The sequence below is a fragment of the Marmota monax genome, unplaced genomic scaffold (genome assembly GCF_021218885.2).
Source record: "Marmota monax isolate L192 unplaced genomic scaffold, Marmota_monax_Labrador192_F-V1.1 WCK01_AAM20220418_F8-fsc00228, whole genome shotgun sequence".
NCBI lineage: Eukaryota > Metazoa > Chordata > Mammalia > Rodentia > Sciuridae > Marmota > Marmota monax.
The window spans coordinates 1,431,368-1,448,344 of record NW_026695240.1 but is presented as its reverse complement, the minus strand read 5'-3'; the positions used below and the strand labels follow the sequence as shown (position 1 = coordinate 1,448,344).

At 48.7% G+C, this 16,977-nt stretch overlaps 1 protein-coding gene across 3 annotated transcripts; it reads right to left on the bottom strand.

The window, feature by feature from the left end:
- Positions 1-8,982: 8,982 nt before the first annotated feature.
- On the bottom strand, positions 8,983-16,820 carry Rinl (Ras and Rab interactor like). 3 transcript variants are annotated; one of them, XM_046440147.1, is made up of 11 exons: positions 16,734-16,820; positions 14,796-15,034; positions 13,310-13,412; positions 12,338-12,410; positions 12,197-12,261; positions 11,728-11,877; positions 11,238-11,651; positions 10,451-10,768; positions 10,076-10,207; positions 9,824-9,987; positions 8,983-9,742 (listed from the first exon to the last, which is right to left on the bottom strand). In XM_046440147.1, exons 2-11 carry the CDS (start codon positions 15,000-15,002, stop codon positions 9,680-9,682), a joined length of 1,689 nt encoding a protein of 562 aa, XP_046296103.1. In that variant the 5' UTR covers positions 15,003-15,034; positions 16,734-16,820; the 3' UTR covers positions 8,983-9,679. The 3 variants fall into 3 exon arrangements, with proteins under 3 accessions (XP_046296103.1, XP_046296104.1, XP_046296105.1); XM_046440148.2 differs by lacking the exon at positions 16,734-16,820 and having other exon boundaries at positions 12,338-12,715; positions 12,869-13,412; positions 14,796-14,834; XM_046440149.2 differs by lacking the exon at positions 16,734-16,820 and having other exon boundaries at positions 12,338-13,107; positions 14,796-14,811.
- Between the last annotated feature and the right edge of the window lie 157 nt (positions 16,821-16,977).

Sequence of the window (16,977 nt, the reverse complement as noted above, 5' to 3'; positions counted from 1 at the left end):
AAAATTAATATTGAAATTCTCTCTCTCTCTCTTTAAAAAAAAAAAATAATAATAATATACTTGCTTTTCTTTATGGTTTTATTACAAACCTTTTTTTCTTTATTGTTTAATTTTTTCTGTTCAGAGATCTCATAAAATGGAATCACATTGTTTGTATTATATATAAATATGTTTATGTTTATATATAACAATAAATATAGTATATTCAATTATGAATTAAATTATCAAATATAAGTATATATTATAAATTATATAAAATTATAAATATAAGTTAAATCATTTATATATAAACATATGTATTTTATGTTATATATGTATAATAACTTATTTATAATAAATAATAAAATATATTTATACGTAATATTATTTATTTCATGCAAATATACATTCATATGTTGTAAATATGTACATAAATATAAATTTTTTTCCCTCTCTTTTTTTTTGTTTGGTGCCCTAAATTGGACCCAGGGTCTCATAAATGCTGGGCATATGCTCTATATCTTAGCCCTTTTTCTTTTTTGGTACTTGGAATTGAACCCAAGGTTGCTTAGCCACTGAAATACCCATCCCCAGTCCTTTTTATTTTTTTACTTTGAGACAGGGTCTCACTAAGTTGGTTAGGGCCTCCATACATTGCTGAGTCTGGTCTTGATCCTCCTGCCTCAGCCTCCAGAGCCACTGGAATTACTGGCATGCGCCATTGTGCCTGGCTCCGCTGAGATTTGTCCAGGGTGGTTGAAATATCTTTTTTAGGGCTGGGGTTGTGGCTCAGTGACAGAGCGCTTGCCTAGCACATGTGAGGCCTTGGGTTCAAACCCCAGCACCACAAAAAATAAATAAATAAAATAAAGGCATGCTGTCCATCTACAACTACAAAATTTTTTTTAAACCCTTTTTTGTTCACTCATTTTTGTTATTGTGTATTATCCCACTGTAGGTATGTAACACAATCTATTCTGGCAGTGGGCTAAATAGTGTGTAGGGGGGCATTTCCTAATTATTTGGCTATAAGAAAAAAAAAGCTCTTTGCCCATTCTTAGTGAGGCTTTCTAGTGAGTACGACATGTTTCCAGCCAGAGTCTATGAGAAAGTCTTTTTCTTTTTGAGCATTACTTAGGCTTAAACCCAGGGGTGCTCTACCACTGAGCTACATCCCTGGCCCTTTTTATTTTTTATTTTGAGACAAGCTCTTACTAAGTTGCCAAGTCCTCAGATTTGTGATCTTCCTGCCCTGGCCTCCCCTGTGGATTACAGGTGTGGTGCCCTTGCACCTGGACTTCTTTACTGCTGAGCTACTTCCCCAGCCCGGCTTCTTTTCAATGTCTGCATAGTTTTTCTTGCAAGATGTCGTGTAATCTACTTTGTGGGTGGCCATGGGGGCTGTTACTAGGCTTTCACTATCACAAAGAGAACTTCAATGATCGGCCTGATATCTATCTATCAGTTTTCACATTGGCAAATGTATCTGTAGGATAAATGCTGCTTCAAAGAAGAGGTACAGTTTATTTAATGAATCATATTATTGTTTATTATCACTTCTTTCTCGGTTGTTGTTTTTTTCCTGCTGTTATTTTTCAAAACTTATCTCCCCCCACCCCTGCCTTGACACTGGGGATTTGAACCCAGAGACACTGTACCACTGAGTTACAGCCCCAGTTACCATTTTTTTTCCTTTTTGGTACCACAGATTGAGCCTGGAGGTGCCTAACCACTCAGCCACCTCTCCAGTCCTTTTTAAAATTTTTCATTTTGAAACAAGTTGGTTAGGGCGTTGGTAACTTGCTGAGGCTGGCTTTGAACTAGCAACCTCGAGTCTATCCTAGGGGTCTGCCTATTGTGGACTTTCAGTGTTCCTGGAACCCTACACTACATGACCTTTTGGGTCTGGCTTCTTTTACTCGACATGTTCGCAAGGTCCACCACATTGTAGGATGTGTCACTGTGTATTTTTTGAGGCAGGTATTGGTGATTGGATGCAGGGTGCTTTAACCACTAAGCCACAACCCATGCCCTTTTAATTTTTATTTAAGGTCTCAGTAAGTTGCTTGGTGCCTTACTAAGTTGCTGAGGCTGGCCTTGAACTTTCGATCCTCCTGCTTCAGCCTCCCAGGCGGCTGGGCTGACAGGCGTGTGCCATTGCGCCTGGCTATTTTATTATTTTTAATTTTATGGCCAAGTGATAGTGCCCTGTCAGGATATGCCATATTTTGCTATTGATCAGCTGGCAATGGTCACTTCTTCACCCTCTCAGCTCTCAGCTTGCTGCCTCTCTCGCAAGAGGCAACACTTGTTTTTGTTCTAGGTGATTTCCTCATCCAGGTAAATGGTCACTGGATCTCTCTAGCCTCTGTTCCCTGACCTTTCCTCTAGTGACTCTGTCTTCCCCCAGACCCTCCCTCCCACGGTCACACCTAGACCTCATCTCAGCAGCCCAGCTTTCGCAGAATCTCTGTCCCTGTATTTTGATCTCTGTCCATGACAGGTCTTCTCAATTCCTTCTCTTCAGAGGCTCGGTTCCAACAAGGCCCTGGCCTGTCACCTTGCCCCTGCTCCTCCTCCCCTCCGCCCCTCCCCACCATACTCGGCTGGCAGAACCTTGATCTTCGTTGGATCTAAGGCTCCACCTACTGCTTGCCTGCATTTGTGCAGCTGAATGGACAGAGAAAATGTTGCCACATAATTTTTAACTGGCCTCATCTTGAATCCATTTCACTCACTTTGAGGGGACCCGCAATGCTGCTCAGTGACTTTGCCCCAAGTCCCTGGTCGCGGGCCTTGGGGGTACGATATACCACACCTTCTCCTCCAACCTCCAACAGCTTCTTCCCCATCCTCACTCCCTGCAGTGACCTTCTTCCTGCTTCCTGCCAACCTCCCACCACATCGGATCCCCTTTCTTTCGCCCTCTCATTCCACCTGCCCGCCAGTGCCAGGCCGGCAGCCATGTTCCCACTGACTGATGCTGATGGTCTTATTGTTCTCTTCCACTATTCAAGAAATTGGTTCTCAATGGATTCAGAGACCCAGGAGAGAAATGTGGCAGGTCCCCAAAGCAGAAATACTCTGGCTTCCTCCATCTCTTCCTGCTCCACTTCCTCCTCCTCCACTTCCTCCATCATTCTCTTCCTCCTCTTCCTCTTCACCTCTGCAGTTTCCAAGCAGAAATAGCTTCAAGGTCTCAAATTGAAAACTCAACCAGCACAGTGGTTTATGCCTGTAATCTACTGTGGGAGCCTGGGGAGGCTGAGGCAGGAGGATGGTGAGTTCAAAGCCAGCCTCAGCAACTTAGCAAGGCCCTAAGCAACTCAGTGAGCCCCTGTCTCTAAATAAAATACAGAAAAGGACTGGGGATGTGGCTCAGTGGTTGACTGTCCCCAGTTCAGTCCCTGGTCCCAATAAATAAATAATAACTGTACAATTTGGGGGCTGAGGGCTTAGCTCAGTGGTAGGGCAGGCACTTCCCTAGCATGTGTGAGGCCCTGGGTTCCGTGCCCAGCACTGAAATTAATTAATTAAGTTGTACAATGTGAGGAGTTTTGACATATACTCCTGTAAAACTAGTGCCACATCCAGATGGCCATAAAATAATGAAGCTATCCATCACCCTAGAAGTTTCCTCCAGCCCCCTTGTAAACCCTCTGTCCCCCACCCCCTGACACTCACTGACACTTCCAGACATCTGCTGATCTGCTTCCTGTCATCAGGGTGAGTTCATGTTTCCCGAATGCAGTTATACAGTGTGTACTCCATGTCTGACTTTTCCATTCAGCATAACTCTTGAAATTCATGCATGTTGAGGTCTATAAATAATTTGTTCCTTTTTACTCCCAAGTACTAGTTTATTACATGGCTATACCACAGTTTTTCAAGTCAGGTCAATTGAGGGTTTTTTTGTTGTTCTTGTTGTTTGGTTTTAATTTTTTTTGGTACTAGGGATTGAACCCAAAGGTGCTTTACCACTGGGCCACATCCCCACACCTTATTATTTTTTATTTTGAGACAAGGTCTTGCTAAGTTGCTGAAGCTGGACTCCAACTTGTGATCCTCCTGCCTCAGCCTTCCAAATAGGTGAGATCACAGGTGTGCATCACTAGCCTGCAGTTTTAAATTTTTGATGTAGTCCAATTTTTTCTTTTGTGGCCTATTCTTCTGAGAACTTAGCCAAGAAATTATGGCCAAAGCCAAAGTCATGAAGCTTTCTCCCTGTGATTTTCTGAACAAACTTTTCTCCTAACCCCATGCAGTTCACTTAACCCTGTGACACCAGATGTGAAGGGACTTTTTTCCACACACCAACTCTGTAGCGGATACCAATGGGGTGTCCTATAATTTAACTCAATTCTGACACTATCCACCTGGAGAGAGCATCTGATCCCACAGGTTGTAGGCTCAGTACTACAAGCCAGCGCCCGCTTTGGATGCCAGTCATGAGTCCCAGGTTGTCACCTGTACTTCTGACCAACCATGCGGGAGATTCCCATGATCCGCTCCTCAGAACTGATGGATTTGCTAGCATGGCTCACAGAAGTGAGGGAAGCAACCGACTAATTTTTTATACAGACAGTCCCCAAGTGACTGATGGTAACTTAGTATTAGATGGTAACTTTCACTTAGAATTTTTAAATTTAATTTAATTTTTTAATGCTGAGGATAAAACCCAAGGCCCCCAGCATGCTAGGCAAACACTCTACCATTGAGCTACACCCTCAGCCTGATTTTTTAATTTTATACTGGTACAAAAACTATGTGCATTCAGTAGAAACCATACGTTAAGATTTTTTTTTAAATTTTTTTTATTGGTTGTTCAAAACATTATAAAGCTCTTGACATATCATATTTCATACATTAGATTCAAGTTGGTTATGAACTCCCAATTTTACCCCAAATACAGATTGCAGAATCACATCGGTTACACATCCACATTTTTACATAATGCCCTATTAGTAACTGTTGTATTCTGCTACCTTTCCTATCCTCTACCATCCCCCATCCCTCCCCTCCCATCTTCTCTCTCTACCCCATCCACTGTAATTCATATCTCTCCTTGTTTATTTTCCCATTCCCCTCACAACCTCTTATATGTAATTTTGTATAACAATGAGGGTCTCCCTCCATTAACATGCAATTTCCCTTTTCTCTCCCTTTCCATCCCACCTCATGTATCTGTTTAATGTTAATCTTTTCTTCCTGCTCTTCCTCCCTGCTCTGTTCTTAGTTGCTCTCATTATATCAAAGAAGACATTTGGTATTTGTTTTTTAGGGATTGGCTAGCTTCACTAAGCATAATCTGCTCTAGTGCCATCCATTTCCCTGTAAATTCTATGATTTTGTCATTTTTTAGTGCTGCGTAATACTCCATGGTGTATAAATGCCACATTTTTTTTTATCCATTCATCTATTGAAGGGCATCTGGGTTGGTTCCACAGTCTAGCACTTGTGAATTGTGCTGCTATGAACATCGATGTAGCAGTATCCCTGTAGTACGCTCTTTTAAGGTCTTCAGGGAAAAGTCCAAGAAGGGCAATAGCTGGGTCAAATGGTGGTTCCATTCCCAGCTTTCCCAGGAGTCTCCATACTGTTTTCCACTTTAAGATTTTTTAAAAAAAATTTTTTAGTTGTAGTTGGACATAATACCTTTGCTTATTTACTTATTTTTATATGGTGCTGAGGATCGAACCCAGCGCCTTGCACATGCTAGGCAAGTGCTCTACTGCTGAGCCCCAGCCCCATACTTTAAATTTTGAATTTTGATCTTTGCCTGGACTAGCCAGGTGCAGTAAGGTGTAATCTGGGGCAGCAAGCCACAGCTCTGAGTCTGCCCCGTGACACCAGAGGAGACATCACTGATGTGTACCACTGAGCCACATCCCCAGCATATTTTGTATTTTATTTAGAGACAGGGTCTCACTGAGCTGCTTAGGGCCTCACTTTTGCTGAGGCTGGCTTTGAACTTCAGATCCTCCTGTCTCAGCCTCCCAAGTAGCTGGCATATGCCACTATGCTCTGCAACCCTCAAGCTTTTTAGCTTTCAAAAATGATTGCAAGGGGCTGGGGACATGGCTCAAGTGGTAGCGCGCTCGCCTGGCATGCGGGAGGCACTGGGTTCGATCCTCAGCACCACATAAAAATAAAATAAAGATATTGTGTCCACCTAAAGCTAAAAAACTAAATATTAAAAAAAATGATTGCAAGTCTGGGTGTGGTGGCACACCGCTGTAATCCCAGTGGCTCAGGAGGCTGAGGCAGGAGGATCACAAGTTCCAGACCAGCCTCAGCAACTTAATGAAGTCCTAAGCAACTCAGAGAGACTCTGTCGCAAAATAAAGTAAAGGACTGGGGACTTGGAAGCAGTTAAGCATGCTTGGGTTCAATCTGAACAAACTTTTATCAAAAAATGAAAAATAGGGCTAGGGATGTGGCTCAAGCGGTAGCGCGCTCGCCTGGCATGCGTGCGGCCCGGGTTCGATCCTCAGCACCACATACAAACAAAGATGTTGTGTCCGCCGAAAACTAAAAAATAAATATTAAAATTAAAAAAAATATATCTGGGAGGAGCTGTAAATCTAGCTCAGCAATAAAGCCCTGGGTGGCCTAGCATGTGTGAAGCCCCAGGTTCAATGCAATTGAAGTATAAAAAAAATCGTGAAATTCTTTATTTCCTGGTGCATCTTTTTTAGTTGACAACTAAATGACAGGATTTTGATCATTATAAAATGTAAAATTTTAATTTTCTAAAACCTTTTTATGTGACACATAATAATTATCCATAGTTATAGGGTACAGGGTCGTATCACAACACATGTCTATAACGTGTAATGATCTGATCGGATAACTGGCACATCTATCATCTCAAACATTTGTCATTTCTCTATGTTGGGAATATTGAAATTGAGCTATTTTGAAATATAAAATTAATTGTTGCCAATCATAGTTATCCAACTGTGCAGTAGAACATTAGAAGGGATTTCTCTTGTCCAATTTTCACCATCCTCTCTCCATCTCTTCCCCCTCTATCAAATGGAAAATCTAAATGGCAGTGCATTTCTGGTAAGATGAATTCAGGGGGCTTTTCTTTTTTTGTGTGTGGGGGGTGGGGGTGCCAGGGATTGAACTCAGGGGCACTTAACCACTGAGCCATACCCCCAGCCCTTTTTTGTTTTTTATTTAGAGACAGGATCTCACTGAGTTGCTTAGTGCCTCACTATTGCTGAGGCTGGCTTTGAACTTGAGATCCTCCTGTCTCAGCCTCCTGAGCTGCTGGAATTACAGGCGCACACCACCGCACCCAGCTGAGAGGGCTTTTCTTAATTTTCCTTCTACCTGTGGATGAATGTCCCTGTTGCTACAAGGAGACTGAATTGAGCCTCCATTGGACTCCTATTTTTCTTTTTTATATACTATTAAATTCCAGTGACCACTGTTACAAATGAATACACTTTTGGTGGCTTAAACCAGTAGACATATGTCAGGTCCAGTGGTGCACTCCTGTAATCCCAGGGCTCTGGAAGCTGAGGCAGGAGGATCATGAGTTCAAAGCCAGCCTCAGCAACTCAATGAGACTCTGTCTCTAAATAAAATATAAAAAAGGGTAGGTGGGTACTGGGGCTGTGGCTCAGTGGTAGAGCACTCGCCTAGCATGCGTGAGGCACTGGGCTGGATCCTCAGCACCACATAAAGAAATAAATAAACAAAATAAAGGTATTGTGTTCATCTATGAATAAAAAAAGAAATTCTTCAAAAAGTGGGGGGGCAGGGGATGTGACTCAGTGTTTAAGCACCTTTGAGTTTAATCCCTGGCATAAAAACAAACAAATACTAGACATGTGTTCACTCACCATTCTGGACGTCAGAAGTCTGAAATCAGCATCTCTGAGCCGGAAGTCAAGGTGTCAGCAGGGCTGTGTTCCATCTGGAGTTCTAGAGGTGCCTTGGTCCCTTGTGCCTTTCAGCTTCTGGTGGCTACAGTATTCCCTGGATCATGGGATCACTCCAGTCTCCAAAGGCAGCACCTTTATTTTATTTATTTCTATGTGGTGCTGAGGATTGAACCCAGTGCTCCACCCCTGAGCCCCAGCCCCAGCCTGAGGCCAGCACCTCTGAACTGCTCTCTGCTCTGGCTTCACACCACCCTCTCCTATTTGTTGAGATCTCCCTCTGCCTCCCTCTTTCATGGTTGCGTTTGGAGCCCACTAAAACCGTCCCAGACTCCTCCCATTTTAAGATCCTTACCATCACTGGGTGCAACGGTTCACACCTGTGATCCCAGCAGCTGGGGAGGCTGAGGCAGGAGGATTGGGAGTCCAAAGCCAGCCTCAGCAATTTAGCAGGGCCCTAAGCAACTCAGCAAGACCCTGTCTCTACATAAAATATAAAAAGGGCTGAAGATTAGAGTTGTGTGACTCCCCATCTGGTTCAGTATGAGTTTTAAATAGCCAATAATTTCACTGGTTTTAGTTTTTTTTTTCCTCTTCTTTCCTTCTCCCCCCCCACTATTGTTGTGCTAGGATGGAACCCAGGAGCCCAGGGACTGGGGAATGCCAAGAAAGCACTCGACCACTGAGCTACACCCCAGATTTTGTTTTAATTTTTATTATGTAGTTGATAGAAATTTTAGAATTACATTCATAGTTTATATTGTATTTCTACTGAAAAGTGCTACTCTACGGGGACAGAAGACAATTAACACAAAAAGTGAGTATATTGTGTTCTATGGTAGAAATAACCCAGGGGTGCTTAACCACTGAGCCACATTCCCAGCCCTTTTTAAAAATATTTTATGTAGAGACAGGGTCTCACTGAGTTGCTTAGGGCCTTGCTAAGTTGCTGAGGCTGGCTTTAAACTCTTGATCCTCCTGTGTCAGCCTCCTGAGCTGCTGGATTTACAGATGTGCAACACCATGCGTGGATTATATGGTACATCTTGAGGAAAAAAAAATAAAGAAAAAAAATTGTCGTTGCTATAACAAATCACCACAATCTCAATGACTTGAACAAGTTTATTATTTTATAGCTCTCTAGGTCAGAAGTCCAGAACAAAAGCCGAGTTCCTTCTGAAGTCCCAGGGGACAATCCATGCCTTGTCTTTTAACTTCTGGAGTGTCCGCCTTGGTGTCCACATCACTCTGATTTCTACTGGCATCATTGCTCCTCTGACTCTCCCTCTACCTTTTTTTTTTTGGAGCTGGGATTGAACCCAGGGCCTTGTGCATGCGAGGTAAGCACTCTGCCAACTGGGCTATTTCCCAGGCCCCTGTCTCCCTCTTATAGGGACCCTTGAGCCAGCACACTGCTAACCTTCTCACATCTGTCCTTGATGTGAGCACACCTGTGATGTGTTAGGTAGCATATTCACAGACTGGGGGGGGGATTAGGTTGAAACATCCTTCTGGGGTGTCATTATTTTGCCTATCACCGAGTCAGGTGGGAGTAGACATGGTTCTACAGAGGGCTGTCAGGGAGAGCCTCCCTGAGGTGACATCTGCGTGAGGACCTGGAGGGGAGACAGGGTACACTGCGGTTATTAGGGAAGGGCACTCCAGGAAGCAGGAACAGCTCTTGCCAAGGCCCTGAGGTGGCCATTCCCTTTTCCTGGGAACCCTTCTGTCTTGCTGTCCCTAATCCGCGCACTGTCCCAGCCGCCTTTGTATCTTGCTTGAGGAGTAGAGAGGGTCTGAGACGGCTAATCATCAGTGGCCCCTGGCACAGTAGCGACTGCCCATGGCTCCTCAAATGGCAGGTTGGCCTGTGGGGGTGCAGGGAGCCTGAGTCAGAAGGAAAACAGGTCCCACTCCCGCCTCCTCCCGCATCCCAGACTGGCGGTCACCTGAGCTCCAAGTGGGTTCTGTCCGTGCAGCGTGCGCCTGCGGTGCCACTGGCGAAGGGAGTCACGGGCCTCGGAGCTGAGCCCCTGGGGTGCGCGGCCCGCGTCAGGCTGGTAGTGGGCGATGTGGTGCAGCGCCCCAAACCACGTGGTCAGGTAGTACCCGGCTGGGGACGAGAAGGGGCGGTCAGCCGCCTTTCCTGCTGAGCAGGAGGAGTGTATCTGGGCCTTGGTGTTCTGGAGATGGGGACTCACCCTCTCCCCGTAGCTCCTCCGGATCCAAGAGCTCCATTAGAAACTCCACGTCCAGCTGTGTCTCCCCAATGTGCGGACTCCAGATCAGCTCCTCGGTCAAGGCCGGCAGGAAGGCGTCGGCCCCCTGGGGTTCTGGGAAAGCCAGAGGACAGGTCCTGAGGTGGCGGGGGCTGTGGAGACATCTCCCATCCGATCCCCAGGACCGCGAGACCTGGCTGCCACCCCACCTTGTCCAGTATGCAAACACCTCCTACCAGGACCGCCACCCTGCCACCCTCTTCTTCGACGTGCGCACAGGTGCATCCTACCTGGCTCCCCCAGCCCTCAAGCCACTGCACTCCCAGTTAGACGCCCACGGCTCCTTTACTCCTTTACCTTGGTTGTCGCCGCCCGCCAGGCCCGAGTACACGTCGCTGCACACCTCCAGCAGGAGCGCCACCTTGCGGCGCGGCGCGCATGCGGCGTGCAGGTGCTCTAGGCGCGCGTGGATGCGGTTCCGCAGGGAGGGGGCGGGGCTTGGACCCTCAAGCCCCGCCCCCTGAGCACCTGGAGGCCCCGCCCCCACCCGCAGGGCTATTTGCCGCCGCCTCAGTCGCCTTAGTTCCTGGGCGCGGAGCGTGCGGAGTCGCGTCCACAGTGCAGGCTTCAGCGGCTCCAGCACCGCCCGGCAAACGGCCGTCTCCACAGCGGGACCTGCGGGGCGTGGGGCGAGTGAGGACAGGCCACCCAGTTGATCCACTATGGCAGGCCGTTACCCCTCCCTAGCTTCTGGTCACCCACAGGGTAGATAGAGGTGTGAACACGTGCCTGGGACAAAGCGTAGGGCTGTCCACGCACGTGTGAGATGGTGCGTGGGGTGCACAGGTTCTTTTATTTATTTGCTTTTTATTTAGAGACAGGGTCCCACTGAGTTGCTTAGAGCCTCGCTTTTGCTGAGGCTGGCTTTGAACTCGCGATCCTCCTTCCTCAGCCTCCCCAGCTAGGAGGGCACCACCCCGCCCGGTTGGTGAACGGGTTGTGACTTGCAGGAAGGGGCAGCGAGTGGAGAGGAAACAGGTGTGCGCACCGATCAGGAGAAAGAAGGTGGATTCGAACACATAGGTAGGGCCAAGTGAATGCGCACCTGAGGCCGTGGGGGTTCCCTTCCAGCCCTCCCCATTACCAAGATCCTCGTCCTTCTGGGGGCCCCCCAGGCCCCTGTTCCCAAAGACGGCTCTGACATCGGGGTCTTTTGACAAGTGATCCTGGAGGTCAGTAAGGAGGTGCCGCACATCCTGCAGCAGCTCGGTGGCCGGGTCTCCTGGCCTGTGGGAACCCACGCAATCCGAGGTGAGGCGGGCCCGGAAGCCCCGGTACTGCCTGGCCACGTAGCTGCTCCGCGCCCTGGCCAGAGCTCGGACGTGGACAGTGAGCACATCCTCCGGGGCTTCCACGTCATCCTTGTAGGGGTCGTTGTCCTCATCCTCCTCCTCTTTCTCCTCCACCAGACTGGCCAGAGCCGGCCCAGGAGGGCGCACCTCTGGGCTGAGCGGCCCTTCCACCCAGGAGACCCGGTGCTGGACGGGGTTCCTGGTGGCTGGAAGTGAGGAGAGGGTTGGGTTCCACAGAGCAGCGGGAGCAGCACCCTTATCTCTCCCAGGGCCCCAGCTCACCTGGATCATGCCTCTGGGCAGTCTCTGGCTCTGTTGTTTGGGGGTTCTGCTCTGTTCCCCAGCTTCCATGAGTCTCCAGGTAGAGCTGGTTCACCACAGAGAGCACCCTCCCTGAGGGGTCACCTTGTACCCTGCCAACCTGCACAGAATCTGGAGACCAGCACAAGTAGGTATCCCAGGTGTCTTGGGGTGAACCCTGGTCCCTTCAGAGCACCAGGAGACTTAGTCCTAGCCTTCATCACTCTAGACCAAGAATGGAATGCCGCTGGGTCCCTCCTTTTCCAATTCTGTCCTCTGTTAGGACTCAGGAGTCCAGGATCCCATCTCTGCCTCCCTAAAGGACCCCCAAATCTAGGCCTACAGCTCTCTCTGATCCCTGGCGTTGTCCTCCTTCAAACCCAGTGATCTGGTCCCTCAAGTCCAGTCCCTGTGGAGTAGTGGGCCAGCAAGGCCACCCGCCCTTCTTTACCTTTGTGTTTCTCTCCGGGCGCCAGAGTAGAAGAGGGCAGGAGCAGTGTTTTAGGCAAAACATCCCTGAGAAAAGAGAAGAGAACTACAGTGTCCATCTTAAGGACAGTCCCCCTGAGCCCCTATGATGGGTGACCGGTACCTGCTAGCTGATAAGAAGGCCAGGAGGTGGGGTAGGTCTGGCATGCAGAGGTTGGAGGTCTCCAGGGACACACCTGGGGGCAGGAATCAGTAGGGATGAGAACAAAGAAAAAAAGAAAAAAAAAAAAAAGCAACAAAACTGGAGGGTTGGCAGATCGTCTCTCCTGGGACTCTCTACCACCATCCCTGCAATCTACCCCCATTGCAGAGGCCTTCAGAACAGGGACATCAGGGACATTTCCATTCCTTAGAGTCCCCATCTTTTCCTCCCTCTTGATTCTTGCATCCCGCTGATGCCACCAAATAGGATTCAGTCATCAGACAAATATTTAGGAGACAAATTCACTGGCTTCCTGTCTCCTGTGGTGCATTTTCAGTGCTATGAACAAAACAGAGTGATTAAAATGACTGGGACCATCTTAGCTCTGGTGGTCAACAAAGGTTACATTTCTGCAGTGGCCCAAAGGACGGAAACTAAGTCCACTCCAGGGAGACCCAAAGCAAACAAAGGCCCTGCAGTGGGAACACTTACCATGCTCAAAGGGCAGGGCATGGTGGGACCAGAGTGCAGGAGGGGCATTAACGAAGAGGTTTCCATCGCACAGCGTCTTGTAGGCCGCGATGAGAGGCTTAGATTTGTATCTAAGTATGTTGGGTGGTATTGGCAGGGTTGGAGGAAGGGCTGTGCAAAGTGCAAGTGATGTCTGGGAAGACCACCCTGGTAGCTGTGCTCAGAGTGGATTTCAGCAAGACCAGAGCGGGTGTTTGGGTCTGTAACAAAGGCTCAGTCTATGGTGGCTTCAACAGACATTTATCCCTCAACATAACTAGACTACCGGGCAACAGGTGATGGGGGCTCAGACTTAGGTGTCAGGGTCAGGCAGGGTGGGGCCGACTTAGGAGATATTCTGGAATGAAAGCTGACAGATCCTGGGGATACATTTGGACTGGAAACCACAGGTAGGTGCCTCACCTCCAGGCAATTTCTGGATCCTGTAGGTGTTGACTTCTCCTGGTGAAGGTCCTGTCTTCAACACCAGGACTTGGCTGGGGTCATGTCCCGTGACCAGGAAACTCTGGGGGCGGGGTGGAGGCAAAGGTCAACTTGACAAGCGTATCTGTAGATATAAACTCTCCCCCTACTCTGAGTTCCATGTGGGTGAGACTGGTTCCCCCAAGCCTCAGGACGTGGGACCGTGACTGCTCTCTGCCTACTTTTTGGTTCAGGGCATGTGACCAAGCTTAGCCAGTGGACGTCTTCCACGGGAATTTTGCTGAAGCACTTTGGAAAACCTCTCTCTCTCTCTCTCTCTCTCTCTCTCTCAATGCTGGGGATAGAAACCAGGGCCTTGCGCAGGTTAGGGAGCATGCCACCCCTGAAACACATCTTTAGCTCAAAAGATCTCTTTTTACACTGGGGTTGCTAAGTTGCTGAGTTGGTGGGATAGATTCCTGGTCTGGGGACTTTGTCACCATCTTTGCCACCACAAAGACAGTGTCCTCCTGAGGAGGAAGATGTGATAGACCCTGTTAGTTGTCCTTTCCAAATCTAGCCCATATTCCTCGCAGAACTCCTTGTTCAACGCATCAGCATGCCGAGCCACAGGAAAGGGCGAAGGATCTGACTGGAGTGGCTCTTAGCTTTGACCGTATAACTCCCAGGTGAGCTTGTCCCCCCCTTACCCCCTGCTCCCCCAGCAGTGACTGAACTCGGGGCCTCGTGTATGCTGGGCAAGGGCTCTACCACTGAGCTATCGCCCCCGCCCTCCAGGTGAGCTTTTATTTATTTATTTATCAGTTACCACCAAGCCACATCCTCCCCAGCTGTTTTTTCTTTTTCTTTCTTTTTCTTTTTTTTTTTTTTGAATTAGGGTCTCACTAAGTTGCTGAAGCTGGCTTTGAACTCGTAATCCTCCCGCCTCAGCTTCCTGAGCCACTGGGATTGCAGGCGTGTGCCACTGCACCCGGCCAGGTAGATGTTTTTAAATATTGCCATCTGGACCCAACCCAGGTATTCTACCTTTGCTTTTCCTGGTCAAAAAGGGAAAAAGAAAGATACAGACACATCTGGGAACTCCTTTCTTCCTGCCTGGAAGACATGTGGGCTGGGCCTGGGGAATCATGGGGGAAGTCCTAAAGAATTGCAGAGCAGCTGGCCTTGATGTCACTGAGCTGCTGGCCCAGAGTGGCAGCTGCCTTTCTAGTTATGTTGAGGGATAAATGTCTGTTGAAGCCACCATAGACTGAGCCTTTGTTACAGACCCAAACACCCAGAGTTTCCACCGTTGAAAGCAAAGCCAAGAAATGGGAGGAGAAGAAAGCCATAGGTTGTCTGAGGCTCAGAATCCAGACCTTCCAGAAGATACTTTTACTTCTGGGTTTTTTCGTTTCTCACAACCAACAGGGTCCTGCCTGGTGGTCCCAAGTGTCATGGGAGGGTCCTCAGCTCTGAGACTCACCCCTAGTGGCCACAGCTCCACCAGGGCCTTCGCATCATTGGCATCCAATTCAGGGACCTGCCACACACCACGCGTCCTCTGCAGGCGAAGAAGTGGGGTGCCGAGGACCCCTAGAGGAGTCTTGCCTGCTCCATTTTCCTGTGGCAGGACCAGCCCATGATGTACGGAGTCCAGGAGGTCAGGGATCAGAAGTGGGCAGTGTGACATGGAGCTGGGTCAAAGGTGCAGACAGGGGCAGCCTAGGGACAAAGGGTCAGAGACGGGGCTCAGGGTCTCATGGGGATAGAAGATAGAAGGGATTTATAGGTTTGGGGGCCAGAGATGGAGACCTTGGCCCTGGCAGCCCTCACCTCTCCCCCTGGTGGGAGCCGTGGAGGCCATGTCTGGCAGGACCACCTTCAGGGTATGGGAAGCCAGTGAGCCATGGCCTGGACTCTGACAGGGAGGGAGATATGGCTCAAGGCTGCTCCCCACCAGTATAGCAGGGACCCTGACCATTCAGAAAGGACTCCAGTGACCACTAACTCCAGTGCCCCAGGTTTTAATTCTTTAATTGCCGGATGGTGGAGAAATCTGGGGATCCCAGAGAAAGACTAGTGTCATTGGTGTGGGGAGAAGACCCACAACAGAAGCTATTTGCCAGGTGGTTGGGAATATGCCAAGATTTTCTCAACTGCTATAGCCGTGAAAATGTGGACTGACTGAATGTGGACCTTGCCAAAACCCAGGGTCTGAAAGAGGTCTCTGTCCCTAATGCAGCGACATTTGTCCAATGTAAGACCATGTGTCCTCTTCTCCCTTCTCAGACTATGGAGGGGCCCTACAATATTTTTTTCTGAACCTTTTCTCTCTTTTTTCGTACCAGGGATTGAAACCAGGGGCACTTAACCACTGAGCTACATCCCCAGCCCTTTCTTTGTATTTTGTTTGGGGACAGGTCTCCCTGAGTTGCTTAAGGCCTCTAAGTTGCTAAGGCTGGCTTTGAACTTTAGATCCTCCTGCCTCAACCTCCCGAGCTGCCGGGATTACAGGCATGCGCCACCAGGCCCTGCTCAACATTTTCTTGTAAAATTTTCAAAACTACAGAAAATCTCAAAAGATTTTAAAAATGTTTTAGTGCATCTGAATGCCCACTGCGGGGATCCACTGTGAACATTTACCCCTATTTGCCTTATTACACATCTGCTTCTTAAGCCATTAATCCCTCCATCAGACCCCAGCAGTTTTTTTTTTTTCTTTCAGTACAGGGGATTGAACCAAGGAGCTACATCCCCGGCCCTTTTAATTAATTTATTTTTTATACATTTATTTATTCACTTTTTATGTGGTGCTGAGGATCAAACCCAGTGCCTCACATATGCTAGGCAAACGCTCTACCTCTGAGCCACAACCCCAGCCCCCTGGCCCTTTTGAGACAGGTTCTCACTAAGTTGCTGAGGCTGGCCTTGAACTTGTAATCCTCCTGCCTCAGCCTCCCAAGTGCCTGGGATTACAGGCATGCGTCACTGTGCCCAGCTAGACCCCAGGTACAGAGTCCAAAAGGGCTTATCCCTCAGAAGAGCACTTTTGAGTATTTCCCTGTAGCAGTTCCAGGAACAGGAAAGGAGAAAACATCACTGAGCTCAGGCCTAGAGTTAGGTGCCGGTGCCCCAGGGAGGGTGATGAGCACGAGGGCCCTGCTGAGGATTCCCTTCCCATCTGAGGTGGTGTGTGACAGACAACCAGCAGCTAGGAGAATGAATCGACCCACTGACCCAGAGCCCAGGTTAGGAAGGAGGCGGGCAGGGGCAGGTGTGTGCGGGGTCCAGTAGACGGCAGAGAGGGTGAGGCCAGGAGGCGGTGTCCCCTGGGAGGGGGAGGATGTGGGTGGTGGAGGCCAAGGTTGGGTGGGGGCAGCTGGGGTGCAGATGCCAGATGCTGGGTCCCTGGGGGCCCTACCTGTTTCCGACGGGATGCCTGGGGTAGCAGGAAGTGAAAGTGTCCTCTAGAGAGGAAGCTGGGCAGGCAGGGGGAAGAGGCGGGGCTGGGGGTATCTGAAATCAACCTTCCCCCCTCTTTCCGGGGGCTCAGGGCTTAGGAGATCGGACACTGAAGGAAGGGACTCTGACAGGTTTGGAGGCCAGAGCTCAAAGTCAGGAGGCCCATCCACCCTTAGGGTCCCCTCCTGGCACCCCTAGCTGTT

Excerpts from the sequence above, each read along its gene's own strand:
- Rinl (XM_046440147.1), bottom strand. The coding sequence starts at position 15,002 with ATGTCACACTGCCCACTTCTGATCCCTGACCTCCTGGACTCCGTACAT. Across the intron at positions 12,411-13,309 it reads GATCCAGAAATTGCCTGGAG|GTGTGTCCCTGGAGACCTCC; the intron begins GTGAGGCACCTA and ends TCCTGCCCCCAG. Across the intron at positions 12,262-12,337 it reads GCCTTCTTATCAGCTAGCAG|GGATGTTTTGCCTAAAACAC; the intron begins GTACCGGTCACC and ends CTCTTTTCTCAG.